Source organism: Serinus canaria, chromosome 5, assembly GCF_022539315.1.
Source record: "Serinus canaria isolate serCan28SL12 chromosome 5, serCan2020, whole genome shotgun sequence".
In the NCBI taxonomy this organism is placed as follows: domain Eukaryota; kingdom Metazoa; phylum Chordata; class Aves; order Passeriformes; family Fringillidae; genus Serinus; species Serinus canaria.
The window spans coordinates 6,574,554-6,586,698 of record NC_066319.1 but is presented as its reverse complement, the minus strand read 5'-3'; the positions used below and the strand labels follow the sequence as shown (position 1 = coordinate 6,586,698).

Sequence of the window (12,145 nt, the reverse complement as noted above, 5' to 3'; positions counted from 1 at the left end):
TGGCTTTGAAATTTCTGGCATACGCCGGTTCTTTCTGGATGTCAAAGTGAACAACTTGATATACAGCTAAAGTCTCTTCATAGCTCTGAACTATCCATAACTCTCTTTTGGGTTTTAGTAAACACATTCCTTAAAGTCTGTGGCATGTTACTTCTCAAATTCTATCTGTATTACCCAGGGACTTGTTTCTGTACTCTCTTCCTTCTTAGATTCAGAAATATTTCCCTGTATTTCTATTTGCACCTTGATCTATTTGGGTTTTTGAGATGAGAGAAAGTTGCCAATGGGGTGTTAGGAACAGGATTTTTTTAAAGTGTATATATGAACTTAAACACTCAGAAAAAAGAGCAGCTTTTCCTCCATGCCTAGATATTAAACATAAATGTATCTGACAACTAAAAAAACAGCATCAGTGGTGGAAGCTATTACACACTAAGACCAAAGCCACAAATTTACCTGCTAAAATGACTTTCTTACTCCAGTTATCCCCTCCTCTAAGTTGAAAAAACTCCTCAAGGAAGTTCACCTGCTTATCAAGTGCTGAGCACTTTGAGAATCCCAGGAGCCAGGAGGAACCAGAGCTGTATTTCCAGCTGGCTCTCTGTTCCCTGTATTGGCTAGTGATGTTTAACAAGCAACTTTTGACAAAGGATTTTCCTTTCTAGGGGCACAGCAAGTTATGAAAGAGGACACTTGGCACCTTCTAAAAGAGAAGATTTTCCTTTATCGGAAATGGACCATCTGACACCTTCTTGCTTCATATCTGACACCTTCTTTCATGGTTTTCCATTTTATCTTGTGACAAAGCCATGTGTTTTTGCTTGATCCCACTTGAGTTTGAAGACAGCAACCAAGGAAATATCAAGCACTTGTTTTTTCTCTTCAAACATGCCATCAGTTCATGTACAAATGCAAACAAAAACCCCACCCCAAACCCTGACTATGTTTTACATGCTACTAAACAAAACATGCCAACAATAGAGACCCAGGCTAAAAATAAAAAGTATCTTTTTTCCTTGATAAACCAGAAACCAGTGTAATCTGACTGGTAGATATTCAAAAAAAGAGAAAAAAAAAAAAAGCTTATCTAGTTCATTTCATGCTCATGCTACAGTTGATCCACTTAGTTATTTCTACAATTATACAGCCCACTGCTGCTTTTTTTCTGCTTGGAAAAAGCGTCAGCGTTACAGGAGAGAGACTTTATGCTTGGAGGGCCTTGGATTAGAAGAAAAGTAATTTTGATATTGGAGATTCATCTTTGGCACCAGACTGCTTTTAAGCATGTAAAAATTTTTATGCTGACATGTGTCTGTGTTCTGAAATAATTTCAAACACTGGAATGGTAACAGATGCTATAGGCCAAAAAATGAAAACTGCTGGTTTAGGATAAAAAAAAAAATCTTCTAGCGGTATTAGGAAACAGAAGAAAGCACATGGCATAATAGGGAAGTTTAATGGCATTGTTTGCAGTGAAGCTGACATTTCAGGCAGCTGACATTTCAGGCATAATCTGCAGTGCTCGCTTGAAGTAGGACATTTTGCTGGGCAGAGAAGGATTTGATACATTCTTTTATATTGCTGTGTCAAATTGAATTAGAACACAATAAAATGGAGAATGTAAAATAAAGGCCTTTGGGCTCGCTGGTTAGGAGTGTAATAAGATGCACAAGGAATTAAAATGAATTGTACTCTTCAGAAGTATGTCAAACCTGTCATGTGCAGTCTGTGTGGAGCTTCCCTTTTTCTCATTCATTTCCTAGGAATATCCTTCCTGTGTGCACTTTCTGCTGACCTACATAAAGTGAATTCCTTTCAGTGACTTTGTCCAGCATTTTTCTGTTCTCTTAATTATTATTTGAAACAAGACGACGTTCGAATATGAATTATTGAAAACCTGTTACAGTTGATACAGTTTTGGTTTCCAGCCATGAACTTTCCAGTGGGGCTCAAAACCTTGCCAAAATTTCTTTCAGAGTTTCACTAAAGCTGTCTGCTGGCCTGGAGAGCAGCCACAGGAGGATTCACTGCAACAGCCTCACCGAGTAGCCCTGGATCAGGATCCAGCTTCTGCTCTCAGGCTGAGAGATATCTCAGCTACCCAGACAAGAAAATGCACTGAAACTTGGTTTCTTAAATGATGCTTAGAGTATTTCTCATAACCTCATGGAATGAATTCTAACCTTTGAAATTTGGGAAATGTTAATTGGTAAGCTGGGTACTCCTCACTTTCATTTATCTGCTACTCTTATCTCAGAACTCACATTACCCAAAATTGGATGTGTCTCCTATGTGCCATGAGTCACTTGCTTTGAAAAGGCCTCTGTTAGCTGGAAAGCCAGTGACAAGTCTAGATGGCAGGTCGTGTGTTCTGTTTGGATAAACATGGTTACACTTCATGGGAGAACTGGTATCAGGAGGAATTAATAAATGACTCATGTTCCAGTCCTGAATTTCATTTCAGAAATTACAGAAAATCTGAATATAAATTATATGCTGCATCACTTCTGAAATTTGGAAGAAGTTATTCAAAAGAAAATACCAGAGCCAATCTTCTGCCTAAGTTAAAGCAGGGGAAAATGACCAGTTCACATCACAGCAGCTCCAGTGTGCGTGCATATTCAGCTTTCAGTTGACTGTGAAAAATTAAGTTGGTCTTTGGACACTTAATACTATATGACGGCAGCCTTTCACTTGCAATGACTGTCATCTGCTCTGTCACATCCTTGCTCTTCCGTTACAGCTGAAAAGCAGTATCTTCTCCTACAAAAGCCAGGTTTATCCTTCCTGATACCAAGTGTCCATGTCCCTGCCCTGTACCCCCCCCCCAGCTTGTGCTGCTGCTGCACTTCCAACTTCATGTGGGACAGGATTGTGTAGAGAATTATCCTTAAAGCTAGGAAATTATCCATTTTCGTGAAGAATTTTCCAAGAAAAAAAAATTAATCAATTTGGTCTTTAATATGGGCATGTTACCAGACCACAGAGGTATAAGGTGAAGGTCTGAATTCAGGCAAGTTATTTGCCTCAGAACATCTTTCACTTTTCAATGACTTCTTATTCTCAGCTAAGCAGATGTTTCAGTGCTTTCCTGAACCGAGGTGCAACAAACTTACCCTTTGATCTTACTGCTAATGATGCCTGGTTTATTTGACTCTAAAATGTGCACTGCACTGGAGTGCAGTTTGACAGAGCAAATGAAATGTTTCTTGACACTTAGCACTGGTGCCTTCACCCCTGTGGATTTCTGCAACGTATTATTCTCACTGAAGGTCTGCCCTGCCGAGGATGTGTGGGATTCATCTCCAATGGCATTACAAGGAGGTTGGCTCCTGCTCTGAGTAGAAAGCTCCTTCTTTTTTGGATGTAATTTCCATGATTTTATATCTAATCCCTGTTTGGATTCCTGCATAGAACTTGATAACAGAGACTTTGGGATAACTGAAATACAGACTTCTAAAATACATTCCTCATTTTCCTGGGAATACAGCAATAACAAACAAAGAGTTAAACCAATTCAGTGTGTTAAACCATCTACTGCTTTCATGGAACAGCACTGTCTGAACTCTGGCTGGATTGTAGATGTGGGGTTTTCTGACTTTATGAGAATAAAGTCTTCAGTCTTTTGAAGAACTGAAGATTGCTACATAAGAAATGTTGAATCTGCAGTTCTCGCTGATTAGTGTGCTGTAAGTTACATAAAAAATCATGCAAAACAGAAAGACAGGAAAAATAAGAAAAGTAACATTTCCTTAAGTATATTTCAGATTAAGTGAGATTAAAACATTCTCCAGCATTTCTGCGCTATCAGCAGGGTAGTGACTAAAGCCACTGTCTCCTACATAAAACATTCTTTAATATATCCAAATAACAAGAAATGAGGACTGAAAATGTACTGTCAATTTCCCTGGATTAAGGTCAAAGCTTGAGAAAGAGAGAGAATAGAGTATTTTCCTTCACAAATTCAACAGACAATTTCAGTTTTAATCAGATTAGGGAAATAAAGTCAGAAACAAATAAAATTCAGAAAGAAGAATTATAATACTTACATTGGTGACATATTCAATATCCTTCCAAATATTACATTCCCTGGGAAAATCTGCCAAATCTAAAAAATTATCCACTACCACTTGGCCAATCAAGTCGTGCCTGGAGAATCTGTCAAAGTCATACACAGAGAAATGGAGTTTCCTTGTGTTGAGATCATTGTAGGGGACAGTAAATAAAAAAACTTCATCAAATACTGGATTTAGGGTCTTTCTGTGCACTTTAGTCTGGTGTTTTGTTTTCCTGTCGGGGAGCAGATATATCTTCACGTATGGATCTGAAGTTCCAGAGAAGTCCTTTGCTGGCAGGTTGACGGCCTTGTGAATCTTCACTATCAGCTGCTCCAGATCACAGTCATACTTGAGGATGAAGTTGAGTTTTCCACAGGCCTTGTTGTTACTCCTCCGGCCATCGTCCGTGTCCAGCGATCTCTGCTTGTACAGCTCTGGCTTGATGCGTCCGATTCCCGTCAGCTGCTCCTGCTTCTGCACCTGCTGGATGTTGAAGTCAGGGTTGGACAGGTTGAGCTGTCTCCGGAGTGAGTTGTGCCTTGAAGCCAAGAAGAAAGAATTGAAACAGGCCGTGCACACATGCTGAAGATCTCGCTCACGTTAGCTGTTTCCGTGATATACAACGGGTCGGGTTTTTAACAAAGGGATAAACCCTGAGACCCAGCGTTTGTGAGAGCTGACCTTCAGCACCCCCCTGCTAATGCCACATCAGTGTCTGCTCCCACCTCTCTCAAGCTGGGCTGAACATTGCCGGTTTGCTGATCACTCTGGCAATTGTTTTCCTTTTCTCTCACACCTGATGTAATACATTCTGTGGTACTTAGGCTGAAAAGCTCCTTTACTTTCTTTAGCTGAGGATAAGAAAGTTGCTTTTAGCTTTAATAATTCACACTTACTGGGACTGAAATTTCTCCTTCATGAATGGTAACAAAAATCAAATTTTCAATCCCTGTTGAGGTAGGGAGATGTGAAATTTGAATTAGGTAAAAGCTTAATCTTCTATGAGTTCCATTTTATTGTCCTATTCATATGCAGCAATCACTCAGTGTATTGGAGCACCAGGAGCTCAGGCTGAACACAGAAAGAGCATGTGGAAAATGCCAGCACAGGATTAATCCAAAGCTATCTATATTGAATGCAATCAGCAAGAGTTCCTCTGCTATAATTGTTCATTCATTCCTGGTAAATATCTGTTTACCCATGCTTAAAGCAGGAACAGCCTCTTATGTGCTACCCTAATTTTTTTTCTCTTGTTGCATAATAAATACATAATCTTATGGCTCTACATTAGTCATTTCCAGGATAAAATATTATCATGTCAGCAAAGGAAAAAAAATTCAGCCCTTAAACTCTTCATGGCAGTGAGAGGTACAGAATATATTGTGGAGAAATAAAAAGAAGAGGCTAGCAAAGAGCCACTGAGCTAGTGCTGTACCTCCTCCAACTGAAGTGCATCTGCTTTGACTCAGATATTTACTGGCTCTTCACATGCTGAGTCTTATTCTTGCTGTATGAAACATAATTCTTTTTTCACCTGCCCCTGCACACACTCTCAGCCTCCCCCTTTCCTCTTCCCTCTTGTACTGGTTTTCCAGTTCCCCTGGAGACTTCACTGGCTTGTGGTCAGTCACTCTTCCCCCCAAGGTCATGATTGGGGCTGAAATCTATGAGTTTTTTAATCCTATTTCTAACTCTTGCAAGAGTTTCATTAGCTTGTCCTACTTTTCTTTGGAAAAATCTTTGAGGAGATATTACTGAATGTTCAGCACCAGTGCTAAGTGCAAATGAATATGCTTTACAAGCTAAATCTAGGCTGTATTGGTGCTTTTAAAGGATGTAGGGCTCTGTGTTATCCAGCTCCTGAGGGAAAAGCACCAATGAGACAGTAGTTGTGATGTCTTAGGATTTTAGCTTTTATATTTTTCATATATTTGTAATCCTAAAATTCTTCAGGGTGTAATCTAAACTCTATATAAAGTATCAGCTACTGTTCTCCCAGTTTGGTCAGGCAGAGCAATTCCTCTCCAGGCCTGGGAATCAAGGACACCTCACTGTCTCAGGCCCCAAGAGATGTAAGCAAAAGTGAGTTGGGGGCAGCAAACTGGTGGTGAATGACTTCACTATCTGAAGTTGTAATTGGAAGATTAACCCCCAATGTGCAAATGGACCAAACTTATAAAAGTATGAAACCCAAGACCTGTCATCCATTTTGGGTATAGTCCCTGGGGTGGCTTTGTCTGACCAAAGTGTACCTGAAGGCCTTTCAATAAATACAACTGCATTTTATTCCCTTAATTTTGACTGGCCTCTGTTTTTAGGTAGTCCCAAAAAGGCATCAGTTGCGAGAAGAGTGGATAGGATTTCAATCCTGTCTCTTCAGCCTACAAGGTTTGTGCACCTCAGCGAACAACTCCTGTATATATGCGTGTATATATATATATATATATATATATATATATATACAAACACATATAAAAAAATATATATGTATTTTTAAAGGTACATGGCAAGAAAATTAAACCCTTTTTTAGATCAGTGTCTGCCGTGCTTTTTGGGCTGTATTCACGAATAACAGAGACAAATCGATTTACTGACCGGGCAGACGAGGTGGGCTCAGTGGTCTGGCGCTGCATCCGCCCGTCGGGCACGCAGTTCTCCTTGGCTCCTGCCTGGGTGTCCAGCGGCAGGTCCGGGGAGGTGTGGCTGATCTTCATGGAGGCCTCAGGGTAGGCAGCGGGTTGCCCCAGGTACTCCTCGCTGTAGTCGCGCTCATTGGCGTCCGCGTCCGCGTAGTGCAGCGGCTCTTGCTTGCTGTCCTTGCTCCCGAAGGGCAAACCCCGCTCCCGCCACGGGATCCAGCACAGCTTCCAGGACACGAACAGGGACACACCGAACAGAGCCAGGCCACAGGCTGTGACAACCAGGGACAGCAGGCTTATGGAGATATCTGCAAATGAGAGAAGCATATCCCTGTCACGCCTCGACACTGTCTCCAAAGCACCAACGCAGCACCCAACACCACTCGACTGCAAATTAAATTCTGGTCCGTGCAACAGTCATAAATTATTAAAAGTTCTAATTTCTTTCCCCCCAGGGGGATAAAAAAAGCTTGGAATTCAGTATAAGACTGTCACTATAGGACACGAAATAACCTGATGCAGCCATGCAGCTTTCTCAAGGTAAAAAGAGATTTTTAAATTTCTGACTCCAACATTTATAGGTTTGTAAAAGTGACAGTGGATTGGAGGGGTTTCCTTTCCATGTTTCCAATGACACTGGACAAACCAACATTCTATCAAATTTCTTCCATAAAAGAATGCAAAACAATAAGTTATTTACATAAAGTGTGTGAGAAGGTTTGTGAAAAGAATGTAAACATCAGAAGGCTTAGAAAAACTTAAAAAATCAGAGCGGCATAAGACTTGAACCTAGCTTACAATTACCCTCCGAAAACTGGGTGGGAAGAAAGGTCATTCTAAATCTGAAAAAGGTTGTTGGCTTGCTCACTCAACTTCCTGCAGTACGTTTTATCTTTTTGGGTTTTTTTCCTTTTCATGTAGCGCAGTTTCCTCCCCTGTTTTACCAGATCTTACTAGCTTCTCTTCCAGAGCCTGTATTAGGCTTAAACGCCATGAAAATATGCACACAAGCACCTCTGTGACACCAATTTTTAAAGTATTTCACTGCTGTATCTTGGTTTATTATTTTAATTCCATTCCATATAATTTTAGACTCATTCCTATATTTGCAAATTATTTTTGATTATCAATGCCTGGCTTGCTTTTTGTAATTTAATTAGGATACCAGTATCTCTTCAAAGCTGAGGTTTTACTGGATTTTTTAACTCCAAAGTATCTTTCTTTATTTTTTCCAAACTTCTGCTACAAAAAGGAACGTGCAGATGAGTTTTCTGTTGTTTTTCCCCACATTTCCAGCATTATCCTAGTCCATCAACAGAAATAAGTTACTGGGAGTGGGTTTTGCTATGTTTTGCTTTAAGTTGCAGGTTGGGAAAATGACTCAGTGGAACAGCTGTTTTTGTGGTTACGTTTTTGAAATTAATCTCTCTGTGGATTACACAATACATCATGCCTTGAACACAATTAGTGAGGATTCTATTTTACTGCCTTAAATTGTAAACACAAGCTGATCAAAGCAATTTTTCACACTGTCTGTAGGTTCAGAGTGTCAGGCTGCATCTCTCTAAGCAAACAGCTAGCCTGAATTCTCAAAGGATGGCAGAAGGTTGAAATGTACTGCTTCTACTAAGACAATTATTTAAAAATGACAATTCAGATGAAACAGCCCCAGTCCATTCCAAAATAAAAATAATATTTTTTAAAAAAGTGGAAAAGTCAATACCTTCTGCCCCTGCTGTGAGTCTCATTTTCACCAGCCAGACAGATTAACTTTACACAGTGGGGGGAGTGACACTGCAATCCATTTCGTACAGGAGCTGTCCGGTTTATTTTGCATGCTGCAAACCAATTTCAAACAATTTTAGCCAGCATGGCCCTTTCTGTCCTTCTCCCAGTCATACCAAGACAGAGCTCATTAAGAGTGGGGACAACACAGCAGCTGCTTGGAATTGCAGCAAAGAGTTTTTCAGAGCTAAAATTAATTAAAGAAATTCCTCCCATGCATAAAATGGAATTTGGGAGAGAGTGAAATGGTAGCTCTTGATAATTTTTGAATATTTATTGGTAAACAAATCTATCAGTGGAGGCAGAGCACAACATAATCTTTTTGATTAAAAAGCTAAGGATCAAGGATGAAGTGAAAGAGGGCCTTTAGAATAAAGTAATTTGTCTTGGATTCCCTGGAGAAGAAGCAAGAAATACATGAGAGGTCTGCAAAAAGGCCATTTATTTCAAAGAACTCATTCAAGTAAATGACCCAGCATTGAAAGAAATGAGACATTTGGAGTTATCAGAAGCAGCCAGAAGATTACAGGGTGAGAACAGAAGACTGCCCAATGATAAGGGTGTGTGAATGCGAAAGTGAGGAACAATTTTAAAAGTAGACCAGCAGTCCCCTACCCTACCTTGAAGATGACTTTAGCAGAGGAAGTTTTCTAGAGAACAGACACTGAGAAGAAACACATGAGGGCAATATGAACTCTTTTTCATTTGGAGAGTCTGGGGGGCTTTAATAACATCTATAACACCATCACCTCACAGCTTGCTTGCAGAGAAGCTGGACAGTAAACAGTGCAGGTCACAGCAGGAGAGGGGAGTGTTTATCCATCATCTTGGTTTCACTTCTTCCTGACTCCTTTGTGTAAGGAAGAAGATTTGTATAAAATTTTTGCTTCTGTGGGTGGAAAAGAGACCATCACATATCCGTCTTGCTTCTGTGGAAGACAGTAGACTAAAGGGTAGTGCTCTAAGTATTTTCCTTTCATCAGACAGTAATTTTCACATCCTGTGTGCCTGGCAGGCAATTTTCAACAACAGTGCAGATTCATGCTGAACATCTGAGGTGAGCACAGTCCCACGCAAAGAGATTTTTGGCTGCATCCCTGAGCTGATTTTTTATTAGCCACTTTTACTGATCCATACTGTATTTTCTGTGTGATTTTTACTCCATCTCTCCAGATGTCTCAGTTTTTCTAAGCCTGTTTATCTGTATTCTCCTGTGGTAGCAATACTCATCTGATGCTAGTGATTTCCTCTGCTTTGTAATGAGAGCAGGGAAAGTCTTCACTACTTTGTCCTCACAGAAATGAGATCTGCAGCACAGAAAAGTGTTCCTCACAAATCCAGCTTCTTCTGAATTCCCTCTGTGAATGCCATGATGCCAGCCAAGCATCCTGATATGAATCCAAGTCAGAATTTCACAGTTCTACCTTTGTCATCATGGCTGCACTCCCAAATTCCAGCATGTCAGAATACTTGGATTATAGCATATTGATTATGGCATGTTGCTGCTGGACAGTGTGTTCCCCTCTAGCAAAGGAGGCCTTTGGATAGACAGAAAACAAGAGATCAGACCTTTAGGGTGGCCCCAGATTAAACATTCTTGAGATTTGGCAGCTGTCTCTTATTCTTTGTCTACTGAGACTCTGACTTCATTGTTATAGGACTCAGGAGGCACTGTCACTATTTCCATGCAGCTCCTACCACCAGGAATTCAGCTATGGCTTCCAGGAAGGACAGAGGCCCTCTGAATATCTTGGCAGCGTCTTACAGATATTGTGATGCAACAATCAATTTTTGACCAGGTTTCCATGTTTCAATCTTTTTTTATTTTACTGACTTCCACCTCATTTATCTACTATGCTTATCAGCATAATTTTGTTTTGTTTTGTTTTGTTGTTTTTTGTTCAGTTTTGGTTTGGTTTTGGATTTTTTTGGTAGCAATCACAAGGTTAAAAATGATGCGGAAATTGCAAGTGAAATGGAGTTTTCTACCTGTGTATCAGACCATGAGATGTTACCACAGACTGGAGAGATGAACATGGCCTTTCTGTCTGTGACAGATTTTATTAAAGTCAGTGAGATAAAAAAATCCTCAGCTCTTTTATTAAAAAGACTCAGTTTGGTCATTGCTGAATGCTGAATCTTTTTACATTTTTTACTTACATTTTGAAGTAGATCTGTTACACAGAAAAGAAAAATCCCACTTTTTATGTCAAGGAATGTACGATAGGAATATAAATTTTCTTGTCTTCAGATTCTCCTATTAAAGAGAATCACAGAACCTTTGGGGAGGGGACCCTGCAGATCATTTAGTTCAACTCTGCCCAAGCAAGGTCACCTCACACAGAATATGCCCAGATGAAATTTCTCCAAATATGGAGACCTCACCAGCCACTGTGGACAACCTATTCCAATGTCTGAGAGCCACCAAGTAGGTTCATAGCACAATCTCACTTTGGCAGGGGTGAAATACTAAGTGGGTAACATTTTTTAGATCACAATAACCAAAATTTCAGTAATGTTGTAAGACATAGCTGCACTTTGCATAATATCTAGTAAAAAAGGAAATTAAATTATGCTTCTATTTATATTTCAAAGGTTTTTAGTGTAGATCCACTGAACATAAACTTTTATATTAACTTTGAATAAAATCATAGATTGTTCTAGAAGAATTTGAATTGTCTTGAACTTTTCCATAGATGGTACATGAGTGTTGTTCAGTATGGGAGGCTTTAAGACCAAAGATAAATGTGTAATGATTCCATTCAAATACTGACAGTACCACATTACAAGCGTGTGACTTGTTTTTTCTGGAATAAATGGTCGTGCTTTACCCTCTAAAACGCTGATGCTGAAATATCTCACCAAAAAATCAGACAAGCAAAACACACAGAAATGTGTTTGTCTTTTCATATGTGAAACAAGGATTGAAGTATTTTTTTTCCTTCTTGTATTTATTAAATTACCATTTGGATTGCTAAATTTTATATGAAATAAAATATCTAAATTAGCCAACAATGGGAAAGGTCAATAGCTAATGCAGATCAATTTATGTGTCTAGACATGCAATTGGAGTTGTGGAGTCAAAAAGCACAAATTATGCTGTTAGGATTTCTCTGACTCCAAAAGATTCAAATAAGAGCCAACATATGATAAATAAAAAAACAACTGAGCGGGCAATTTCTCATCATCCAGGCACAGAGATGACATTTAATCAAAGGAACTGATCAATAATGTAATTATTTAGACAATCAAGTTGTAGGTTGCCTAGATGTGAAATCAAGTTGTAGGTTGCCTAGATGTGACTGGTGTTCTACCAAACAAACTCCTTTCCCAACAAACTGGCTGCAATTTGGTTTAACTTGAGGCTGAATGAGTTTTACTAGAAATCCTAACTGGGGGAGTTCTTTACACATTCTTATCAAAGTACAACAGGCTTTCTTTGCTGAATTGCTCTCATTTTTATTAAAATGACTATTCTAATATTCCAGAAGTATTGCAATATACAATATTCATTGTGTATTACAATACTTCTGGACAATATTAGAATAGTCTACTTCTGGACAAGAATATTGTTGGCTGAAGTTTGGCTAGCAAGGGGTGAAACAAACCTTAGCAATTCAAGATCTTGCAATACAGATATTTTTAGTCCAAGAGAAGGAATCG

The 12,145-nt window shown here is 39.4% G+C and overlaps 1 protein-coding gene across 1 annotated transcript in view; it reads right to left on the bottom strand.

Annotated features, from left to right (window-relative positions):
* LOC103822214 (synaptotagmin-9) overlaps positions 1–12,145 on the bottom strand; it is a 66,999-nt gene that overhangs the window by 23,489 nt on the left and 31,365 nt on the right. The window contains exons 2-3 of the mRNA XM_030240698.2: positions 6,654–7,005; positions 4,050–4,596 (exon numbers count right to left, since the gene is read on the bottom strand). Of these exons, the coding sequence (XP_030096558.1) occupies positions 4,050–4,596; positions 6,654–7,005 (899 nt within the window). The remainder of the gene's footprint in view (positions 1–4,049; positions 4,597–6,653; positions 7,006–12,145) is intronic.